Below are 25,065 nucleotides of genomic sequence, written 5' to 3'. Positions count from 1 at the left end.
CAGCAGTGGGTGGGTGGGAGGCGAGCTCCTCTACAAGCTATGCCGAAAGACCAAGGAAGCAATAGTCTGCCCTCAACAAAGCAAACAACGCATGACTTTTCCTCTTCTACTCCAGTTTTTACTGTTGCCACACACACAAACAAACACACGTGCTGGGCATAAAGTAGTGACGGTCCAGAGGGGAAAGAAAAGCACCAGCCTAGGTGATTATATACCGCTTTTCACTCTCTCTCCCCCCCCCCCCCCCCCTCCTTTCTACCTCCTCTGCTGCTCCACAGCTGAAAGCGTTCCTGAAGGAATGCAAAGTGGCCAATTACTGCAAGCAGATCCGCCAGCTGCTGGAGAAGGTACAGGAGAACAGCGGCCACATCACAGCCCGGAGACAGAGGGCCGCCTTTGGAGTGGCCGACGCGGCCGCCGTGGTGAGTTTGACTGTGTGTGTGTGTGCCTGCCCGTGAGCAACTGAGCCTGTCTGTGCCCGGTCTTCTGGGCTGCTGTTCCAGAGCCCTCATTTCACCTCTTCAATGTGCTCGCGGGCGTGCACACACACACACCTCTTTCCCATCAGTGCCTCTGCTTCCTCAAATATATAGACATTCACCCAGTACGTACATAAGGTTTCATGATTAAATTGAGATTTTCAGCAGCCAGCAAGCTGAACTTCTTCAATTATGTGATGGTTCATCAACAGTTGATTATTGAGTTGCGTTGGTTGTTGGATTCCAACTTATTGTTTTTTACACACACACACCGGTCTGCTGGGGAGCTGCCTGGAGCAGTCCCACCTCCTCTTAACCCCCTGTACACCCCCTTCCAAAAAAACACATGCATACGCCAATCCTGGGCGAGCTCCCGTAGGAAGTGCCTGTGAAGGTCTCCACCAGCCTAGAGCGTTTAACCATCATGTGCCCCCTGACCCTTAACCCCCTGGCCTCTCATCTGGCTGTGTCGTTTACACACACAGACAGTGGGGAGATAAGAGCCTAGGCTACACACACTTAGCGGCTGCTGCAGTGAAACCTGAGTAGGAAGCCGAGGTAGAGGGAGGGATGCGGGAGGAGACATCCCTAGGTGAACACTGTGACGCTAGTTAAAGGACAGCGCTGTGGTCATTAGACCCTCCTTTATAGGTTTGAACCAGCCTCACAGACTTAATGAGGGGACATTATTGGAGGTGTGTGTGGGGCGGAAATGCCTATTCCTGTGTGAGTTTTCCTCTCACCGTATGCACTCCACCTTGCCCCACCAAGCACACACCCTTCCCAGGCTGCGTTGCGCCTCTGATCCTGGCTGGTGTGCCTTGCACACGTGCTAAAGATTTGAGTGAAATGAAAGAGGGGATGTCGCTGTGTGTAATTTAGCCTGGGAGAAGTGTGTGTATGTGTACGCACGCTGCCAGAGACTGAGAGACGGACAGCGTGGCACCGGAGGCAGCGCCTGTCGCCACGGCTCCCAGCCCAGAGGAGCCTTTCGCCATGGCATCCGTCCCCATGCTTGCCGGGGTAGAGGCCAGCCCCTGTTCCGGCTGCAGTGGGCCCCAGACACCCAAACACAGATCACATTTCAATGGTCCTCAACAGAAGCCTGAAGATCGTTTTTTCTTGGTAGGCCTATGCTTTTTTTTGCTTTTTGCTTTTTTTGTACAGTTTTGAGCGAAAGGTTTTTGCCATCATCTAGAGTAGGTAGACTAGGTGTGAGGGAACAGCTGTGCCAAATACTCAACCCTAATCCCATAGCATTGTTTTGTCTGGGTTTGAAGTGTTTACAAAAGCACTGGGTCTTTCTGTTCACGTCCTGTCCTCTCCTCTTTGAGCTGGGGCCCAGCCTAATAACCACCACTGCAAATTGTCGTAAATAGGTTTAGCTAACCGACGAAGGAAGCTGCGGTCTATACGCTCTATTGGATTTGGAGATCAGATAATCCTATTTGGCCTGATCAATACCATCCGCAAAGACCTTTAGGGGAAGGGCTGGCGTAGATTCTCCAGTCTCCTCTTTCAGCTTCTCTTCTCGCTCTCTGTCGCTCTGACCACCATTTGCCTCATGCAGCACGACACATCCTTCGCATAGAGTTGATCAGGCTGTTGGGCCGTACATTATCATGCTGAAACATGAGGTGATGGCGGCGGATGAATGGCACGACTATGGGCCTCGGGATCTCATCCCGGTATCTCTATGCGTTAAAATTTCCATACATAAAATGCAATTGTGTTCATTGTCCTTAGCTTATGCCTGCCCATACTATAACCCCACTGCCACCATGGGGCACTCTGTTCCTAACGTTGACATCAGCAAACCGCTCGCCCACACAGAGCCATACACGCTGTCTGACATCTGCCCGGTACGGTTAAAACTGGGATTCATCCATGAAGAGCACACTTCTCCAGCATGCCATTCGGCATTTGCCGAACTGCAATTAGGTCAAGACCCTGGTGAGGATGACGAGCACGCAGGCGAGCTTCCCTGAGGCAATTTCTGACAGTTTGTGCAGGAATTCTTCGATTGTGCAAACCCACAGTTTCATCAGCTGGTCTCAGACGATCTTGCAGGTGAAGAAGCCGTATGTGGAAGTCCTGGGCGGGCGTGGTTACATGTGGTTGTGAGGCCGGTTGAACGTACCGTCAAATTCTCTAAAACGACGTTGGAGGCGGCTTATCGGAAATTAACATTAAATTCTCTGGAATCAGTTCTGATGGACATTCCTGTAGTCGGCTTGCCAACAGCACAATCCTTAAACTTGAGACATCTGTGGCATTGTGTTGTGACACAACTGTGTTTTAGTGGCCTTTTATTGTCGCCAGCACAAGCTGCACCTGTGTAATGATCATGCTGTTTAATCAGCTTGTTGATATGCCACACCTGTCAGGTGGATGGATTATCTTGCCAAAGGAGAAATGCTCACTAACAAATTTGTGCACAACAATTTCCACCTATAATTTAGCCCAAACAACTAACTCTTTCCCTACTGTATTTATTTATTTTGCTCCTTTGCACCCCATTATTTTTTATTTCTACTTTGCACATTCTTCCACTGCAAATCTACCATTCCAGTGTTTTACTTGCTATATTGTATTTACTTTGCAACCTTGGCCTTTTTTTTGCCTTTACCTCCCTTCTCTCACCTCATTTGCTCACATCGTATATAGACTTGTTTCTACTGTATTATTGACTGTATGTTTATTTTACAACGACACAGAGTTACACATGGAGTATGTGTCGCACTGCTTTGCTTTATCTTGGCCAGGTCTCAGTTGTAAATGAGAACTTGTTCTCAACTTGCCTACCTGGTTAAATAAAGGTGAAATAAAAAAATAAAAAGATTTGGGGAGAAATAAGCTTTCTGTGCATATAGAACATTTCTGGGATCTTGTATTTCACTTCATGAAACATGGGATCAACACTTTACATGTTACGTTTTTATATTTTTGTTCAGTATAAATTGAAGTGAAAGTACACCACAATACCCAGACATTTTAGATGAAATCAATGTCGATACGCCTCGGAAAGGAATAAACTGAGATCCGTCTCGTCAGTAGTAGCTCAAAACCCGTCTTCCCTTATTATATTGATACTTGAACTCCCAAGTATCGATTAAAAAAGGGTGAGGAGTGGGGTTTCTTCTAGGTAGTGTTAGCTAGCGCTAGTCTGCTGTGCCTGCACCTAAAAGCCTGTATTTTTCATCCTATAGCTTGTTTGACATCTTTTTAAATAGTGAGTCAACATGTTTTAAGCATGTCCCTGACTGATCAAACCGTGTTTTCTCATGCTCTCTCTGCAGCTGACCTATAGTGATCAATATGCATGGAATATCAAATTGCAATATCGGATCGCAATACATATAGAATTGTGCGAATCACAATACATCATATCGGCATCTAAGTATCGTGAGGTCCCTAGCAATTCCCAGCCCCAACAAATACAGAGTGGCTATGTAACGTGTGTGTGTGTGTGTGTGTGTGTGCAGGCGAAGTGGGAGAAGCAGACTGAGGAGGAGGGGACGCCCCTCACCAGGTACTTCAGCCAGTGGAAGAAGCTAAGGGAGAAGGAGATCCAGCTGGAGATCTCTGGGAAGGAGAGGGTAACTATCAGACACACACACACACCTACATACCAACTGTTTTAAGATAAAAGTATTTTCAGGACTTTCATCCAAATTCAACAAACGTCCCCATCCTATTTTTTACAAACGATACATGTAACTTGAAGGTTTGAGTAAGATAATGCATTGATATCAGTGGGAAATTGGTGGAAATGTTCAAGGTTGAATGCAAACATTTTTGAAGAATTTGACCCTTTTTATTTGTTTTCAATGGGGGCGGTTCCCAGTTTCCAGTGGTTTTTAGGAAGTAAATATGGCCTAAATGTTTAAAGTGTTTTGTAAGCGACTTTGCTGCATCATCTGGATCTTGAGCAGTGGTCTCATTGTCATGTGGTCCCAAATCACCTCTTTTGACAATAAGTTTTCCATGTCACTACATTTTGCAGTGGAGCTGCATATTGACATTTCCTCTCTCATTTAAGATGGAAGACTTGGACCTCCCTGAGATCAAACGCAGGAAAATTCAGGAGAAGAAGGCTGTGGACAAGAAGGAGTTCAAGGATCTCTTCGAGTCCGACAGCGACTCCGATGACGACGGAGGACTCAAAGTCAAAGGTAACCCCATTTACATACACAGCTGGGTCCTGTTCATTACATACCAATTGGAAGGATAACATTTCAAAACCAAGAGGGATGACTTGGACCTGTCCAGTAAGAAACACTCATTTTGGTTTCCTGTTGCCAAATTGTCTCACTACATTTCCTGTTAGAGTTGGCCAGTAAAGACTCCCAGTAGTGTCTCTCACCTGATGATGCGCATGCTTGAGGGTCCTATGCATGTCTTGGCCATTAGGAGGCTGCATTGAGTTGCACAGAGTCCATCTACAGCAGGCATCGTCAACTAGATTCAGCCATGGGATTTTTATTTTTATTGAGCGGATGGTCCATGTGCAGGAACATAATTACAAATAATGTTTATACTGCAAATTAACCGCAATAAGCCCTAACATATTTACATTTTGACTTAAAACCAAATCATTTCAAACCATCCTTATATTTGTATACAATCTTGTGTGGGAATACTTAGGAACAGATTGTTTTATATTCAAGTAACTTGGAGCTGATTTCCTGGTGTTTTTTTACAGTCTTATGTCCAACAATAAATAATACAAAATAAAAAAAAGTTTACATTTTTTTTGATCGCTCAGAAAACTTGGGTACCACATAAAACCACCAGTTAGGGAACCCTGATCTACAGACTGTTGGCCAACAGCACAGAAGCACACTCTCTAACACTCACACACTGTAGGACACAATTAAGCGCCTATATGGCAAGGATACAGCTCCTCATCCCTTCCGGGGTGAATTTTTGGGCTCGCTCTTTTTGAGATAGTACGTTACTTCTCTACTCTGAGTGTAAGCAGTATTGAAGTCGATGTTCGTGAATCCTGATCCAATCAATGGCTCATTCTGAGGGAATGTACAACTGACCTCAATGTAGCCATGCTGCCCTCCCAGCAAGACATGCTCTATCCAATTAGTTGCAGTTTACTTATCTCTCTCTCCTATATTTCTTTCTCCTATATTTCTCTCTCTCCTCTATCCTTCTAGATTTCTCTCTCCCTTTCTCACTCTCAGCTGAGTGCAGCTGTCACTCCTGTCTTCCTTTAAGCCCTGTGTGTCTGGCCCTCTGCTCTGGGTCATCCACAGGACACGGGCAGGGCAGGAGTCCTCTTTTACAGCTTTACAGTTGGACAACCTTAGAGGTCGGAAGGAGAGAGTGAGGGGGCGGTAGGGGATTTTCTTTTCATCTGGTCCTCATTGTAGGGAGAGTTTCCGCAAATGGGCGGGCAGCTGCCGGCAAGCCGCGGGCCCACCTCGCCCCGGCGGCACGTCCCCTTGCGCGCTCTCTCTCTCTCTCTCTCAGGAAGCACAGGCTTGGATCCCGGTGGGGGTTCCTAATTCAAACCAGCTCACCGGAACAGCCAGAGGTGGCCGCTCCCCAGTACTCCCCCTACTCCCCCCTCCGCTTCCCTCCAGCTCCCAGGGCTTAACTGGCTGCCCCCGCATGTCCTCCGCACACACAAACCAACCAACCCACCCTCCAGCCCTTGACAACCTTCCAACCTTTGGGCAGCTTACCAAACTGTGGTTGGTTGGAGTCAGCTGAGATTCCCCAGTGGTGGAGATGAAGAGGAGGAAAGTGTGAGAGGAGGAGAAGACTGGTTTCTATGAATGTGTCTAGTTGTTATTGTGGGGTGTCAAGTCCTTCAGGTCATTTGGGGGCAGACAGGCATGTAGATCCTGCTGTCCCTCACAACCCCAGTCTAGGTCAAAAATATACAGGTTAAGATTAGGATTCTAATATCCCAAGAATTCTAAACCATTGTACCAGCAATGCAAGCGAAAATGACTGGAAGTGAATGTTAGCAGTACGGAAAGTTTGCCATCAAAGTGAAAAAAATAACTGCAATCGTAGTGAAGTTCAGCTAACTACTCAACAAACACATAGCGTAACTATTTTCCTGTCATTCTATTCATTTAAACATTTTTCAAATGATCTACATCCGCTTTATTTCTTGATTTTCCAACTGCTGGTCACATTTTCAACCCTTATCCTGTAGAATCAGCAATGGTGCAGGTCCCATGAATTTAGTTTGGTTTATTTTCAAATGCTTTCGCGTGGAATTATTACTTTTCCTAACCTGTATATTTTCGACCTCAACCCCAGACCGGTGGTGGGTGGGTCAGTCGGCTGGCTGGCTTTTGGACAATAAAAAAATAAACAGAAAAGCCGCTATACTATTTCCGCCGGCTAATTGTCCAGGAGAAGAAAGTATTTTTTTTGCCTATTCATTGATGGAAATACCAATAAATACATTTTGATTGGTCATTCTAGGTAGCTCACTGTGTATCGGTGTGTGTGTGTGGTCAATATGCTCTTAGTAGTAAGTGTTGGGAGTGTGGCAATTGAAGTGTCTGCCTCTCCTCCTGGCTACCAACATCTTATCAAACCCTACTTTAAAGCTCAGGGACCACTCTGCAGTGGCCTCTGCCACACACACACACAAGACAGGCTCACCTATTTTACAGAAGGAATTTGTAGCTGTCTGAAGTGAAGCCTGCCTGCTATCTCCATTTTATATATTTAGGCAGCAACTGAGTGTAAGATGTGTGAAATTGGCTGTGGTAAACTGTCATGAGTAATGCATTCTCAGCTCCATCACCATGCAGGTAATAGGCAATTCCAAGGTGGTTAGATGCTACCTACCTGCCTGCATGTGTACACTTCTGGGCCCATATTCATAAAGCATCTCATAGTACGCGAGCCTGATCTAGGATCAGGTCTCCTCTGTTCATGTAAACGTATTAATTATGATCCAAAATGAAAACTGATAATGAATCAGGACTCATAATCTGAGATTCTTAATTAAAAGGATACTTCAGGATTTTGGCATTGAAGCCCTTTATCTACTTCCGCAGACTAAGTTGAACTTGTGGATACAATTTTTTTATGTAGTTTGAAGGAAGCTGCTAACAAGCGTTAGAGCGCAATTTCTGGAAGTCTATGGTAACTGCCAGCATGCTAGTAGATACGATTAACTTCCAGTCATTGTGTTAACACTAGTTAACATTGGCTCGTGAAACTACCTCCCGTTGCAAAATTATGCTTTTTTGCCTATTCATGGATGGAAATGCCAGTCAATGGAAATGCATTTGACTGGTCATACTTATTGGTTGATTTACATAATTTTGTTTAATTATATTGGCGCATATGTACAGTATATTCATGATGTATCTTATTTATCACACCCGTAGAGCAGGGTTCCCCAACTGGCGGGTAGTTTTGCCCCCAAGGAGCACATTTAAATATATATATATATATATATATATTTATATTTTATTGTTTGACATAATAGACTTAGAACACTGGGAAATCAGCTCCAAGTGATTTTAAGAAATCTGCTCCCAATTATTCCCACACATAGAGAGAAACAAGATCGTCTACAAATGTAAGCAGCGTTTGAAATGATTGTTTTAGGCAAACATTATACTCTTATCTGTTTGGCCATCTTGAGGTCAATTTTCCATCTACAAATGATTTGTAATTATGTTCTGGCCCCCAAACCATCTGCTCAAGAAAAAATTGGCCTGCGGCTGAATCTAGTTGATGATCTCTGGCGTACAGCATACAGATATTGATCCTTTGAGTCGAACAGACAGCACAAGAGCTGCTGCAGCATCTTGTGGTGCTTTCAAGACAACTGGGAAAGAAGACAGTTCCCGAATTGGATGACCGTCTCCTGTCGCTGCTATTTTTATTTATTTTTTCAGTTGAATGCACTGAAGTCGTAAGTGCCCCTTTTTCTCCCCAATTTCTTGATATCCAATTTGTAGTTAGTCTTGTCCCATCGTTGCAACTCCTGTAGGAACTTGGGAAAGGCTAAGGTCGAGAGCCATACGTCCTCCGAAACACGACCCTGCCAAGCCGCACCTATCGCTTAACCCAGAAGCCAGCCAACTGGCGACTGTGTCTGCGTGCATGCGCCCGGTCCGCCATAGGCGTCGCTAGAGTGCGATGGGACAAGGACATCCCAACCTGCCAAACCCTCCCCTAACCCGGACGCCGCCTCATGGGTCTCCCGGTCACGGCCGGCTGCGACACAGCCCGGGATCGAACCTGGATCAGCTGAGCCACCCGGAAGGCCTTCAAGTTCCCAGATGTTTTGAACGCGGCATCAAATGGCAGGGGAAGGCAGGCTTCATCAGCGCATCACACCACATTGTAATGAGCTGGAGGCAGTATGCATTTTGAAAACCTACTTAATTGTTTGAAACCTGAATGTTTTAATGCATATTATGAGGCATGTCTTACCTTGCTTCAAAATAGCCTATTAGATCTTCGGTCTTTCTAAACTGATATTTTCATCTGTCACATGAAGCCGCTCGCTTGTGCATTGCCCTTTTGGCAATGGTGTTTTCCCTCTAATTGCGTTATGGAACGAACATTTGTGTGTAGTCTACTACCTTATGTTCATTTCTGCTCTTATAATGTGAATAAATAATAGTTTATTTAAAAAAGAATTGCTAAACGTTCTGATCTGTTGCATCAGATTCATTGCATTTTTTGTTTTTATTTTACATGTACTGGTTGTATGAATTTTCATCTTATCGTCCCACAGCTGTCCCAGAGTCGGTTTGGAATAGACTATTTCTTTCTCGACAAACTGACCAATAGAATAGGTAGCCTAAACTTTTCTAGTAGATTGACAAAGACTAGTGATTTTGCTGTTTTGTTACTCATCTTGTTGGCTGAGGAAAAGTAAATGTGGACAGTTATTCTAACATGTTCAAAGTGCACAGCCAAATTCGTTAAGAAGGACCGCACATCATTGAATCCTCAACTTGCATGTTCTGTTAATATGAATAACCATATTCTAAATGTGATTTCTGTCATTCTGATCACCGTGGGTGGAACCCCTAATCAGGTTATGCACCCAGTGCATATCCGGTAAATTTCTATACTGTCCGGTAAATGAAATGTTGTCGGTCAAATATCCGGCAGCACATTTTCCATACGGAAACCCCGATCTGAATAAAACCAAGTCAAAGCTAATGAGGAGTAGTAACTGTTACTTGATATTGGATTTCTCTTTCTTCTTGCCAGACAAAAAGGGAGGCTCTGACGAGGAGGATGACGATGATGCTGATCTTCTTCAAGAGCTGTCTGACCTGAGCGACGATGAGGGGGTGGGGGAAGACCATGATGGTGCTTCAGGTTTGTGGACTGGCTTCTCTCTCACAGAGCAGGACAAAGATGTGCTTTCCACACTACTGAGCTGAACCAAGCTGGACTGGACTGGCCTGGTTACACATCCACTGTAGTTTCTGGAACTGTGACGGAAAGGCTCATGTGAAAATGGAACATGCAAGTCAGCGGAGTACGGTTTGGTTTGGGTCTGCACACTAGTGTGAGTATTAGAGGACACGTACAGGCCTGGTCCAGAATTGATCTCCAGCCTCCTAACACTTGTGTTGACAGATCTGTAAGGAATTTGATGGGGTGTAATCAAAATGGTGATGGCGCCACCTAGCCTTCCAATTGAACTGAGGGGAGCTTCCAACATATTGTTCACTCCATCTAAAGGGAACCTGCCATATTCTCCACTCAACCCCATTTTGGGCAGAACTAATCCCGATCACATTTCAGAACAAGCTATTTACATACATTGCTGCCTGATATTGTCTTGTGGTGTGATTTTGTTTTCTACATGTTTAAAGTTATCGTATAACATCAGTATGAAAAACAAAAATAATTCTAACTTGGTGTTCCAGACAGTGATCACTCCTACTTAAGGGGTAATCAGGGATTGGTACATAGGCCCAGATTTTTAGACTTTGGCATTGTTTGAATCCCAGAGTGCCCCTTTTAAATGAATCCCTCTTTCATGCTCTTCTTGCTCCTGTCTCTATAGATGGTGATGATGGTGGTGGTGATGATGATGAAGAAGAAGAAGAGGGGGCTAAAGCCTCGAAGTCACCCAAACAGCTGTCTAGCATGGCTCTGAAAGAGTTGGCAGAGGGAGACGAGGACTTGGTGGAAGACCTGGAGCTCTCCGACCAGGACTGACACACACACACACAACGATTGGGGGTGGAGAGAAGAGTGTTGGCTCGGAGCCCATCTTTCCGTACATTCAATCATTACTACTTTCCCTGTGGACTCCTTTCTACTATAACTTGTTTTGGTTTGCTCCATCAATGTGTACAGTACAAACATGTTCTTAATGCAATTGCACATTACAAACTGACCATGCAATTGTATAAAATAAAAAATTATTCCTAGACCTATTTGTTTGTTTTTTAGTGAGATACCCTACTGATGCATGTATGCATTGTTCATTTCAGTGTACAGGATTGTGAATGAACAAGTGTGGTGGGTTGTAGCCGATAAGTGTGTGCGTGTGCAAGTACATGAGCACCTGTGTTATCCTGTTTTGAACTAGGGTTTCCTGTGCATTTACTAGGGTTGCCTTTAGTAAAGGTAATTTGTTAGAAGAAAGGGCTTGACTATACTGTAGCTGGGCTGTGCTATCCTATGGTGGGCTGTGCTGGGTATGGGGGAGGGGTTCCAGCCCCAGGGCAGCAGTGTGCCAGGCAGGAACGGCCATGTCTGATGTCTTGCCAGTCTTCTCTGCCCAGGTGGTGAAGCAGGAACACAGACTGTGTGTTTCCTTGCCAACTAACACACACACACACACACACGCTTAATCCTCATTTTCTGCACCATCACTACATTTCCTTCCCTCATCCTTCCACTGCTTCTTCAGACTGCCTCTATATCGTTACTCTTTTCCTCCTTCCACTGCTTCTTCAGACTGCCTCTATATCGTTACTCTTTTCCTCCTTCCACTGCTTCTTCAGACTGCCTCTATCGTTACTCTTTTCCTCCTTCCACTGCTTCTTCAGACTGCCTCTATATCGTTACTCTTTTCCTCCTTCCACTGCTTCTTCAGACTGCCTCTATATCGTTACTCTTTTCCTCCTTCCACTGCTTCTTCAGACTGCCTCTATATCGTTACTCTTTTCCTCCTTCCACTGCTTCTTCAGACTGCCTCTATCATTACTCCTCTCCTCCTTCCTCTGCTTCTTCAGACTGCCTCTGCTTCTTCAGACTGCCTCTATCATTACTCCTCCTTCCTCTGCTTCTTCAGAATGCCTCTGCTTTTTCAGACTGCCTCTATCATTACTCCTCTCCTCCTTCCTCTGCTTCTTCACTGCCTCTATATCATTACTCCTCTCCTCCTTCCTCTGCTTCTTCACTGCCTCTATTATTACTCTTCCTTCCTCTGCTTCTTCACTGCCTCTATCATTACTCCTCTCCTCCTTCCTCTGCTTCTTCAAACTGCCTCTATCATTACTCCTCTCCTCCTTCCTCTGCTTCTTCACTGCCTCTATTATTACTCTTCCTTCCTCTGCTTCTTCACTGCCTCTATATCATTACTCCTCTCCTCCTTCCTCTGCTTCTTCAAACTGCCTCTATCATTACTCCTCTCCTCCTTCCTCTGCTTCTTCACTGCCTCTATTATTACTCTTCCTTCCTCTGCTTCTTCACTGCCTCTATCATTACTCCTCTCCTCCTTCCTCTGCTTCTTCAAACTGCCTCTATCATTACTCCTCTCCTCCTTCCTCTGCTTCTTCACTGCCTCTATTATTACTCTTCCTTCCTCTGCTTCTTCACTGCCTCTATATCATTACTCCTCTCCTCCTTCCTCTGCTTCTTCAGACTGCCTCTGCTTCTTCAGACTGCCTCTATCGTTACTCCTCCTTCCTCTGCTTTTTTAGACTGCCTCTATCATTACTCCTCCTTCCTCTGCTTCTTCAGACTGCCTCTATATCATTACTCCTCTCCTCCTTCCTCTGCTTCTTCAGACTGCCTCTATATCATTACTCTCCTTCCTCTGCTTCTTTAGACTGCCTCTATCATTACTCCTCTCCTCCTTCCTCTGCTTCTTCACTGCCTCTATTATTACTCCTCTCCTCCTTCCTCTGCTTCTTCAGACTGCCTCTATATCATTACTCCTCTCCTCCTTTCTCTGCTTCTTCAAACTGCCTCTATCATTACTCCTCTCCTCCTTCCTCTGCTTCTTCAGACTGCCTCTATATCATTACTCTCCTCCTTCCTCTGCTTCTTTAGACTGCCTCTATCATTACTCCTCTCCTCCTTCCTCTGCTTATTCACTGCCTCTATATCATTACTCCTCTCCTCCTTCCTCTGCTTCTTCACTGCCTCTATTATTACTCCTCTCCTCCTTCCTCTGCTTCTTCAAACTGCCTCTATATCATTACTCTACTCCTTCCTCTGCTTCTTCAGACTGCCTCTTATCATTACTTCTCCTTCCTCTGCTTCTTCAGACTGCCTCTATATCATTACTCCTCTCCTCCTTCCTCTGCTTCTTCAAACTGCCTCTATATCATTACTCCTCTCCTCCGTCCTCTGCTTCTTCAGACTGCCTCTATATTACTCCTCTCCTCCTTTCTCTGCTTCTTCAAACTGCCTCTATATCATTACTCCTCTCCTCCTTCCTCTGCTTCTTCAGACTGCCTCTATATCATTACTCCTCTCCTCCGTCCTCTGCTTCTTCAGACTGCCTCTACAGTGCCTTGCGAAAGTATTCGGCCCCCTTGAACTTTGCGACCTTTTGCCACATTTCAGGCTTCAAATATAAAGATATAAAACTGTATTTATTTGTGAAGAATCAACAACAAGTGGGACACAATCATGAAGTGGAACGACATTTATTGGATATTTCAAACTTTTTTAACGAATCAAAAACTGAAAAATTGGCCGTGCAAAATTATTCAGCCCCTTTACTTTCAGTGCAGCAAACTCTCTCCAGAAGTTCAGTGAGGATCTCTGAATGATCCAATGTTGACCTAAATGACTAATGATGATAAATACAATCCACCTGTGTGTAATCAAGTCTCCGTATAAATGCACCTGCACTGTGATAGTCTCAGAGGTCCATTAAAAGCGCAGAGAGCATCATGAAGAACAAGGAACACACCAGGCAGGTCCGAGATACTGTTGTGAAGAAGTTTAAAGCCGGATTTGGATACAAAACGATTTCCCAAGCTTTAAACATCCCAAGGAGCACTGTGCAAGCGATAATATTGAAATGGAAGGAGTATCAGACCACTGCAAATCTACCAAGACCTGGCCGTCCCTCTAAACTTTCAGCTCATACAAGGAGAAGACTGATCAGAGATGCAGCCAAGAGGCCCATGATCACTCTGGATGAACTGCAGAGATCTACAGCTGAGGTGGGAGACTCTGTCCATAAGACAACAATCAGTCGTATATTGCACAAATCTGGCCTTTATGGGAGAGTGGCAAGAAAAAAGCCATTTCTTAAAGATATCCATAAAAAGTGTTGTTTAAAGTTTGCCACAAGCCACCTGGGAGACCCACCAAACATGTGGAAGAAGGTGCTCTGGTCAGATGAAACCAAAATTGAACTTTTTGGCAACAATGCAAAACGTTATGTTTGGCGTAAAAGCAACACAGCTGAACACACCATCCCCACTGTCAAACATGGTGGTGGCAGCATCATGGTTTGGGCCTGCTTTTCTTCAGCAGGGACAGGGAAGATGGTTAAAATTGATGGGAAGATGGATGGAGCCAAATACAGGACCATTCTGGAAGAAAACCTGATGGAGTCTGCAAAAAGACCTGAGACTGGGACGGAGATTTGTCTTCCAACAAGACAATGATCCAAAACATAAAGCAAAATCTACAATGGAATGGTTCAAAAATAAACATATCCAGGTGTTAGAATGGCCAAGTCAAAGTCCAGACCTGAATCCAATCGAGAATCTGTGGAAAGAACTGAAAACTGCTGTTCACAAATGCTCTCCATCCAACCTCACTGAGCTCGAGCTGTTTTGCAAGGAGGAATGGGAAAAAATGTAAGTCTCTCGATGTGCAAAACTGATAGAGACATACCCCAAGCGACTTACAGCTGTAATCACAGCAAAAGGTGGCGCTACAAAGTATTAACTTAAGGGGGCTGAATAATTTTGCACGCCCAATTTTTCAGTTTTTGATTTGTTAAAAAAGTTTGAAATATCCAATAAATGTCGTTCCACTTCATGATTGTGTCCCACTTGTTGTTGATTCTTCACAAAAAAATACAGTTTTATATCTTTATGTTTGAAGCCTGAAATGTGGCAAAAGGTCGCAAAGTTCAAGGGGGACGAATACTTTCGCAAGGCACTGTATATCATTACTCCTCTACTCCTTTCTCTGCTTCTTCAAACTGCCTCTATATCATTACTCCTCTCCTCCTTCCTCTGCTTCTTCAGACTGCCTCTATCATTACTCCTCCTTCCTCTGCTTCTTCAGACTGCCTCTGCTTTTTCAGACTGCCTCTATCATTACTCCTCTCATCCTTCCTCTGCTTCAGACTGCCTCTATATCATTACTCTCCTCCTTCCTCTGCTTCTTTAGACTGCCTCTATCATTACTCCTCTCCTCCTTCCTCTGCTTCTTCAGACTGCCTCTATCATTACTCCTCCTTCCTCTGCTTTTTCAGACTGCCTCTATCATTACTCCTCCTTCCTCTGCTTCTTCAGACTGCCTCTATATCATTACTCCTCTCTTCCTTCCTCTGCTTCTTCAAACTGCCTCTATATCAGTACTCCTCTCCTCCTTCCTCTGCTTCTTCAGACTGCCTCTGCTTCTTCAGACTGCCTCTATCATTACTCCTCTCATCCTTCCTCTGCTTCAGACTGCCTCTATCATTACTCCTCTCCTTCTTCCTCTGCTTCTTCAGACTGCCTCTATCATTACTCCTCCTTCCTCTGCTTCTTCAAACTGCCTCCATATCATTACTCCTCTCCTCCTTCCTCTGCTTCTTTAAACTGCCTCTATATCAGTAATCCTCTCCTACTTCCTCTGCTTCTTCAGACTGCCTCTGCTTCTTCAGACTGCCTCTATCATTACTCCTCCTTCCTCTGCTTCTTCAGACTGCCTCTATATCATTACTCCTCTCCTCCTTCCTCTGCTTCTTCAAACTGCCTCTATATCATTACTCTTCTCCTTCCTCTGCTTCTTCACTGCCTCTATCATTACTCCTCTCCTCTGCTTCTTCAAACTGCCTCTATATCATTACTCCTCTCCTCCTTCCTCTGCTTCTTCAGACTGCCTCTGCTTCTTCAGACTGCCTCTATCAATACTCCTCCTTCCTCTGCTTCAGACTGCCTCTGCTTTTTCAGACTGCCTCTATCATTACTCCTCTCATCCTTCCTCTGCTTCAGACTGCCTCTATATCATTACTCCTCTCCTCCTTCCTCTGCTTCTTCAGACTGCCTCTATATCATTACTCTCCTCCTTCCTCTGCTTCTTTAGACTGCCTCTATATCATTACTCCTCTCCTCCTTCCTCTGCTTCTTCAGACTGCCTCTATATCATTACTCCTCTCCTCATTCCTCTGCTTCTTCACTGCCTCTATTATTACTCCTCTCCTCCTTCCTCTGCTTCTTCAAACAGCCTCTATATCATTACTCCTCTCCTCCTTTCTCTGCTTCTTCAGACTGCCTCTATCATTACTCCTCCTTCCTCTGCTTCTTCAGACTGCATCCATATCATTACTCCTCTCCTCCTTCCTCTGCTTCTTCAGACTGCCTCTGCTTCTTCAGACTGCCTCTGTCATTACTCCTCCTTCCTCTGCTTCTTCAGACTGCCTCTATATCATCACTCCTCTCCTCCTTCCACTGCTTCTTCAGACTGCCTCTATATCATTACTCCTCTCCTCCTTCCTCTGCTTCTTCAAACTGCCTCTATATCATTACTCCTCTCCTCCTTCCTCTGCTTCTTCAGACTGCCTCTATATCATTACTCCTCTCCTCCTTCCTCTGCTTCTTCAGCCTGCCTCTATATCATTACTCCTCTCCTCCTTCCTCAGCTTCTTCAGACTGCCTCTGCTTCTTCAGACTGCCTCTGTCATTACTCCTCCTTCCTCTGCTTCTTCAGACTGCCTCTATATCATTACTCCTCTCCTCCTTTCTCTGCTTCTTCAGACTGCCTCTATCATTACTCTTCTCCTTCCTCTGCTTCTTCAGACTGCCTCTATATCATTACTCCTCTCCTCCTTCCTCTGCTTCTTCAAACTGCCTCTATATCATTACTCCTCTCCTCCTTCCTCTGCTTCTTCAGACTGCCTCTATATCATTACTCCTCTCCTCCTTTCTCTGCTTCTTCAGACTGCCTCTATCATTACTCTTCTCCTTCCTCTGCTTCTTCAGACTGCCTCTATATCATTACTCCTCTCCTCCTTCCTCTGCTTCTTCAAACTGCCTCTATATCATTACTCCTCTCCTCCTGCCTCTGCTTCTTCACTGCCTCTATCATTACTCCTCTCCTCCTTCCTCTGCTTCTTCAAACTGCCTCTTTATCATTACTCCTCTCCTCCTTCCTCAGCTTCTTCAGACTGCCTCTGCTTCTTCAGACTGCCTCTATCATTACTCCTCCTTCCTCTGCTTCTTCAGACTGCCTCTGCTTTTTCAGACTGCCTCTATCATTACTCCTCTCATCCTTCCTCTGCTTCAGACTGCCGCTATATCATTACTCCTCTCCTCCTTCCTCTGCTACTTCAGACTGCCTCTATATCATTACTCTCCTCCTTCCTCTGCTTCTTCAGACTGCCTCTATATCAATACTCCTCTCCTCCTTCCTCTGCTTCTTCAGCCTGCCTCTATATCATTACTCCTCTCCTCCTTCTTCTGCTTCTTCACTCTCTCTATCATTACTCCTCTCCTCCTTCCTCTGCTACTTCAGACTGCCTCTATATCATTACTCTCCTCCTTCCTCTGCTTCTTCAGCCTGCCTCTATATCATTACTCCTCTCCTCCTTCTTCTGCTTCTTCACTCTCTCTATCATTACTCCTCTCCTCCTTCCTCAGCTTCTTCAGACTGCCTCTGCTTCTTCAGACTGCCTCTATCATTACTCCTCTCATCCTTCCTCTGCTTCAGACTGCCGCTATATCATTACTCCTCTCCTCCTTCCTCTGCTACTTCAGACTGCCTCTATATCATTACTCTCCTCCTTCCTCTGCTTCTTCACTGCCTCTATCATTACTCCTCTCCTCCTTCCTCTGCTTCTTCACTGCCTTTATTATTACTCCTCTCCTCCTTCCTCTGCTTCTTCACTGCCTCTATCATTACTCATCTCCTTCCTCTGCTTCTTCAAACTGCCTCTATATCATTACTCCTCTCCTCCTTCCTCTGCTTCTTCAGACTGCCTCTATCATTACTCCTCCTTCCTCTGCTTCTTCAGACTGCCTCTATATCATTACTCCTCTCCTCCTTCCTCTGCTTCTTCAGACTGCCTCTATATCATTACTCCTCTCCTCCTTCCTCTGCTTCTTCAGACTGCCTCTATATCATTACTCCTCTCCTCCTTCCTCTGCTTCTTCAAACTGCCTCTATATCATTACTCCTCTCCTCCTTCCTCTGCTTCTTCAGACTGCCTCTATCATTACTCCTCCTTCCTCTGCTTCTTCAGACTGCCTCTATATCATTACTCCTCTCCTCCTTCCCCTGCTTCTTCAGACTGCCTCTATATCATTACTCCTCTCCTCCTTCCTCTGCTTCTTCAGACTGCCTCTATATCATTACTCCTCTCCTCCTTCCTCTGCTTCTTCAGACTGCCTCTATATCATTACTCCTCTCCTCCTTCCCCTGCTTCTTCAGACTGCCTCTATATCATTACTCCTCTCCTCCTTCCTCTGCTTCTTCAGACTGCCTCTGCTTCTTCAGACTGCCTCTGTCATTACTCCTCCTTCCTCTGCTTCTTCAGACTGCCTCTATATCATTACTCCTCTCCTCCTTCCTCTGCTTCTTCAGACTGCCTCTATATCATTACTCCTCTCCTCCTTCCTCTGCTTCTTCAGACTGCCTCTATATCATTACTCCTCTCCTTCCACTGCTTCTTCAGACTGCCTCTATAAAAAGGAAGGAGAGTGGACTCCTTCCTCTGCTCTCCCCCTCCACTCATTCCCTCCTTCCTTCTGGTAGTGAGTGTATCAAGGTAACATTGGAACATTCATTAACAACCCCTAGGCACTTGTATAGATCTGAAAGGACTGGATAGGTATGAGCAATATGGCTAAAATTCCATCTAAAGCCTAGCAGCAAGACATTTGTCTCGTGGTTTTCTAACCAGACAAAAGAGACCGTTCCTTGATAAATATCTCATATTTTTTTGCAGTGTATCTATAAGACCGTTTTAAAGGGTGTGTGCATGAAAGGGTTTCCATTTGGAAAATGTGGCGCCCGACATTTGATCAGCATTTTAATTTACTGGTCATTTTGAAACATTTACCGGACCCATGTGCATTGGATGCATAACCTGATTAGGACGTCCACCCACGGTGCTCAGAATGACAAATCACATTTAGATTATGGTAATTCATATTAACAGAACATGCAAGTGGAGGTTGGAACGATTTAAAAAATATATTTCATTTAACCTTTTTAAACGGTCCTTAGCAAATTATCATGAGCACTTTGAAGATGTTAGAATTGTCGACATTTTACTTTTCCTCAGCCAACTAGATGAGTAACGAACAGCAAAATCAGTAGCCTATTACAGTCTAACGTTACTATCTCCCATAGTAGAAAAGTTGATATATTCAATTAGTCCGCTTGTCGTGAAAGAAATAGCCTTTTCCAAACAGATCAGACTTTAGTTTAAAATGTTAAACTGTATTCACCTAAGCGCAGCAATGTGCACAAGACAGTAGGATACGCGCCAATGTAAATGCCATAATGCAATTAATGGGAAAACAACATTAGCCTATCACAACGCACCGCACATGCTAGCAGTTTCATGTGATAGTGAATAAAATATTTGTTAGAAATTTAGCAAGATGGGAGATCTAACAACAACTAGCATGGGTTGCTAATATTATGCCGATTGTTCCTTTGGTTAGGCCTAGTGGACAATGAAAGTTGATATTTACTGAACAAAAATATAAATACCACATGTAAAGTGCTGGTCCCATGTTTCATGAGCTGAAATAAAAGGTCCCAGAAATTCTCCATAAGCAAAAAAAGCTTATTTTTCTCAAATGTTGTGCACAAATGTGTTTATGTCAGTGTTAGGGAGCATTTCTTCTTTGCCAAGATAATCCATCCACCTGACAGGTGTGGCATGTCAAGGAGCTGATTAAACAGCTTGATCATTACACAGGTGCACCTTGTGATGGGGACAGTAAAAGACCACTCTAAAATCTGCAGTTTTGTCCCACAATGCCACAGATGTTTAAAGTTTTGAGGAAGTGTGCAATTGGCATGCTGACTGCAGGAATGTCCACCAGAGCTGTTGCCAGAGAATGAAATGTTTATTTCTCTACCATAAGCTGCCTCCAACGTCGTTTTAGAGAATTTGGCATTGCGTCCAACAGGCCTCACAACCACAGACCACGTACGTGTATTGCGTTGTGTGGCCGAGCGATTTGGCAGTGTAATTATGGTATTGGTAGGCGTAAACTACATACAACGAATGCAATTGCATTTTATCGATGACATTTTGAATGGACAGAGATACCATGACAAGGTCCTAAATACCATTGTCGTGCCGTTCCTCCACCTCCATCACCTCATGTTTCAGCATGATAATGCACAGCCTCATGTCGCAAGGATCTGTACACAATTAATGGATGCTGAAAATGTCCCAGTTCTTCCATGTCCTGCATACTCATCAAACATATCACCCGTTGAGCATGTTTGGGATGCTCTGGATTGACTTGAGCGACAGCATTTTCCAGTTCCCGCCAATATCCAGTAACTTCAAACACAGCCATTGAAGAGAAGTGGGACAACATTCCACAGGCCAGAATCAACTGCCTGATCAACTCAATGCGAAGGAGATATGTTGCGCTTCATGAGGTGAATGGTGGTCACACCAGATACTGACTGGTTTTCTGATCCTAGCCCCTACTTTTTTTTAAGGTATCTGTGATCAGTCATATGAAATCCATAGAATAGGGCCTAATGGATTTATTTCAATTGGCTGATTTCCTAATATGAACTGTAACTCAGTAAAATCTTTTGAAATTATATTTTTGCTCAGTATAAAATATTTGCCTCCACGGATATGGTTTGATTTTGGCTAGGCTATTTTGACGCAAGGTAAGAGATGCCTCAATATGGAGTAAAACGTTCCAGTTTCAAACAATTAAGTACATGTTTTCAAAATGCAAACTGCCTCCAGCTCATTGCAAAGTGGTGTGTGACACGCTGATGAAGCCTGCCATTCGTTGCTTCTGCATTTGCTGTTTGAGATGCTGTAGCAGCAGCTCTGGTACTGTCTGACAGATTTCTGCTCAAAGGCTCTGTATCTGTGTGCTGTACACGTGTGATAAGATGCATAACGAATCTCGACTACTGTACATGTGCCAATTTAATTCCTCAAAATGATGCAAATTAACCTATAGACCAATAAGCATGAAAAGTCAAAAGTCAACTGGTATCCATCAAGAATAGGCTAAAAAGCATTATTTCACAATTGTCTCCTCCGGGACAATTGGCCAGTGAAATCAGCTTTTCGGACATCTGAGTGATTAACCGAAATGGTTCTTTTTCGGTTAAAAAAACCCTGAATTGACCAGTTCGTTCGGTTTTTACTGGGAGCTCAATGCACACACTGCACAGTTTCTCTAGAGATAAATCAGATCCAGCTGAACTGTGCAATGTAGTAGGGTGTTGTAATTTCCAACAGGCCAATATTCTACATGTGGCAATTAACCACAGTAACCAGGTTTCCATACAACCTTTTTATGCGAGTAAAGTACATGTCAGATAAATAAAATGTAATGACACTGCGGACCAACTCATCCCAAACCACCTCAATTGGTTTGAGGTCAGATGACTGTGGAGGCCAGGTCATCTGATGCAGCACTCCATCACTCTCCTTCGTCAAATACCCCTTGCACAGCCTGGAGGTGTGTTGAATCATTGTCCTGTTAAAAACATAGTGCACACCAGATGGAATAGCGTATCGCTGCAAAATGCTGTGGTAGCCATGCTGGTTAAGTGTGCCTTAAATTCTAAATAAATTACTAACAGTGTCACCAGCAAAGCACCCACACACCATCCCACCACCTCCTCCATGCTTCACGATGGGAAACACACAAGCGGAGATCATCTGTTCACCTACTCTGTCTCACAAAGACACGGAGGTTGGAACCAAAAATCTCAAATTTGGACTCATCAGACCAAAGGACAGATTTACACCGGTCTAATGTCCATCGCTTGTGTGTCTTTGCCCAAGCAAGTCTCTTCTTCTTGTTGGTGTCCTTCAGTAGTGGTTTCTTTGCAGTAATTTGACCATGAAGGCCTTATTCACGCTGTCTCCTCTGGACAGTTGATGTTGAGATGTGTCTGTTACTTGAACTCCGTGAAGCATTTAATTGGGCTGCAATCTGAGGTACATTCAATTGGCGATTTCTGAGGATGGTAACTCTAATGCACTTGTCCTCTGCAGCAGAGAGAACTCGGGGGTCTTCCATTCCTGAGGCGGTCCTCATGAGAGCCAGTTTCATAGCGCTCAATGGTTTTTGCAACTGCACAAAGTTCTTGAAATTTTCCGCATTGACTGACCCTCATGTCTTAAGGTAATGATGGACTGTCGTTTCTCTTTGCTTATTTGAACTGTTCTTGCCATAATATGGACTTGGTCTTTTACCAAATAGGGCTATCTTCTGTATACCACCCCTTCCTTGTCACAACACAACTGATTGGCTCAGATGCATTAAGAAGGAAAGAAATTGCACAAATGAACTTTTAACAAGGCACACCTGTTAATTGAAATGCATTCCAGGTGACTACATCATTAAGCTGGTTGAAGAAATGCCAAGAGCATGCAAAGCTGTCATCAAGACAAAGGGTGGCTACTTTGAAGAATCTCAAATATATAATATATTTTGATTTGTTTGACACTTTTTTGGTTACTACATGATTCTATATGTGTTATTTCATAGTTTTGATGTCTTCCCTATTATTCTACAATGTAGAAAATAGTAAAAATAAAGAAAAACCCTTGAATGAGTTGGTGTGTCCAAACTTTTGACTGGTACTGTATACAGTGCCTTGCGAAAGTATTCGGCCCCCTTGAACTTTGCGACCTTTTTCACATTTCAGGCTTCAAACATAAAGATATAAAACTGTATTTTTTTGTGAAGAATCAACAACAAGTGGGACACAATCATGAAGTGGAACGACATTTATTGGATATTTCAAACTTTTTTAACAAATCAAAAACTGAAAAATTGGGCGTGCAAAATTATTCAGCCCCCTTAAGTTAATACTTTGTAGCGCCACCTTTTGCTGCGATTACAGCTGTAAGTCGCTTGGGGTATGTCTCTATCAGTTTTGCACATCGAGAGACTGACATTTTTTCCCATTCCTCCTTGCAAAACAGCTCGAGCTCAGTGAGGTTGGATGGAGAGCATTTGTGAACAGCAGTTTTCAGTTCTTTCCACAGATTCTCGATTGGATTCAGGTCTGGACTTTGACTTGGCCATTGTAAGACCTGGATATGTTTATTTTTGAACCATTCCATTGTAGATTTTGCTTTATGTTTTGGATCATTGTCTTGTTGGAAGACAAATCTCCATCCCAGTCTCAGGTCTTTTGCAGACTCCATCAGGTTTTCTTCCAGAATGGTCCTGTATTTGGCTCCATCCATCTTCCCATCAATTTTAACCATCTTCCCTGTCCCTGCTGAAGAAAAGCAGGCCCAAACCATGATGCTGCCACCACCATGTTTGACAGTGGGGATGGTGTGTTCAGGGTGATGAGCTGTGTTGCTTTTACGCCAAACATAACATTTTGCATTGTTGCCAAAAAGTTCAATTTTGGTTTCATCTGACCAGAGCACCTTCTTCCACATGTTTGGTGTGTCTCCCAGGTGGCTTGTGGCAAACTTTAAACGACACTTTTTATGGATATCTTTAAGAAATGGCTTTCTTCTTGCCACTCTTCCATAAAGGCCAGATTTGTGCAATATACAACTGATTGTTGTCCTATGGACAGAGTCTCCCACCTCAGCTGTAGATCTCTGCAGTTCATCCAGAGTGACCATGGGCCTCTTGGCTGCATCTCTGATCAGTCTTCTCCTTGTATGAGCTGAAAGTTTAGAGGGACGGCCAGGTCTTGGTAGATTTGCAGTGGTCTGATACTCCTTCCATTTCAATATTATCGCTTGCACAGTGCTCCTTGGGATGTTTAAAGCTTGGGAAATCTTTTTGTATCCAAATCCGGCTTTAAACTTCTTCACAACAGTATCTCGGACCTGTCTGGTGTGTTCCTTGTTCTTCATGATGCTCTCTGCGCTTTTAATGGACCTCTGAGACTATCACAATGCAGGTGCATTTATATGGAGACTTGATTACACACAGGTGGATTGTATTTATCATCATTAGTCATTTAGGTCAACATTGGATCATTCAGAGATCCTCACTGAACTTCTGGAGAGAATTTGCTGCACTGAAAGTAAAGGGGCTGAATAATTTTGCACGCCCAATTTTTCAGTTTTTGATTTGTTAAAAAAGTTTGAAATATCCAATAAATGTTGTTCCATTTCATGATTGTGTCCCACTTGTTGTTGATTCTTCACAAAAAAAATACAGTTTTATATCTTTGTTTGAAGCCTGAAATGTGGCAAAAGGTCGCAAAGTTCAAGGGGGCCGAATACTTTCGCAAGGCACTGTATATCTCATTTTTTTGTCTTTGGAAATTGTTCCGAGGGTCTATAAAATGGAGGCGACCCGCGGGCCACCAGTTGCCCATCCCTGATGTAGGCTGTATCTTCAAGCTGTTGGCTAGAGCACACATTCCACTACCAGAGAGGGCACACTCGCTATATAATGTAATTTTGGGGGGGAGAAAACCTGCAGTTGAGTAGAAATTGCAATGGAAACACATTTAACTTTTATTCAGTAATTGAGAATTTAACCGGAAAAGGTATTTTATGTGCGCTACGTCATCACACACAGCTTTTTATCCTCAACAAGTCAATTTGATGGAAACACATCTCTGATGGAAAAATGTGCAAATGGTTTTTATGGTGATTTAAGCATATTCACATTAAAATCTGTCACCAATTGGATGGAAACCTAGTTTGTGACCATAATCCACTGCACATCTACTTGTCTGGTCTGTTTTTTTTTGTACGCCTTCTACAGAAGAGACCGAAGAATGGCTGATATTGAGGGGATATCGAGAGCAGCTGTTGCTTCGCGAGTTATCCCTTCCTGAAAATACGTGATCTAAGGGATTCATAGTTGGTATTCAGCAGTCATAAAAGTATGCCTTATTTACTTTGAAGAACTACAAAATAGTTATTTTTGTCAGACCGCCTGTGTCGTAGCTCTGTAGAGATGAGTTGAGGACTTGGAATGAAATAATAAAGATATCAAATAAAACAAATGTAATATACACAACAAGTGAAATATTTGAT

At 43.9% G+C, this 25,065-nt stretch overlaps 1 protein-coding gene across 1 annotated transcript in view; it reads left to right on the top strand.

Moving 5' to 3' along the window:
- noc2l (NOC2-like nucleolar associated transcriptional repressor) overlaps positions 1–10,887 on the top strand; it is a 31,642-nt gene extending 20,755 nt beyond the window's left edge. Inside the window, exons 15-19 of the mRNA XM_090184460.1 lie at positions 279–422; positions 3,965–4,078; positions 4,522–4,654; positions 9,708–9,818; positions 10,516–10,887. Of these exons, the coding sequence (XP_090040586.1) occupies positions 279–422; positions 3,965–4,078; positions 4,522–4,654; positions 9,708–9,818; positions 10,516–10,670 (657 nt within the window). The 3' untranslated portion in view covers positions 10,671–10,887. The remainder of the gene's footprint in view (positions 1–278; positions 423–3,964; positions 4,079–4,521; positions 4,655–9,707; positions 9,819–10,515) is intronic.
- Positions 10,888–25,065: the final 14,178 nt, after the last annotated feature.

This window comes from Oncorhynchus mykiss, chromosome 9 (assembly GCF_057628025.1).
Source record: "Oncorhynchus mykiss isolate SJ-2025 chromosome 9, ASM5762802v1, whole genome shotgun sequence".
Taxonomy (NCBI): Eukaryota; Metazoa; Chordata; class Actinopteri; order Salmoniformes; family Salmonidae; genus Oncorhynchus; species Oncorhynchus mykiss.
This window is presented reverse-complemented; position numbering and strand designations above follow the sequence as displayed.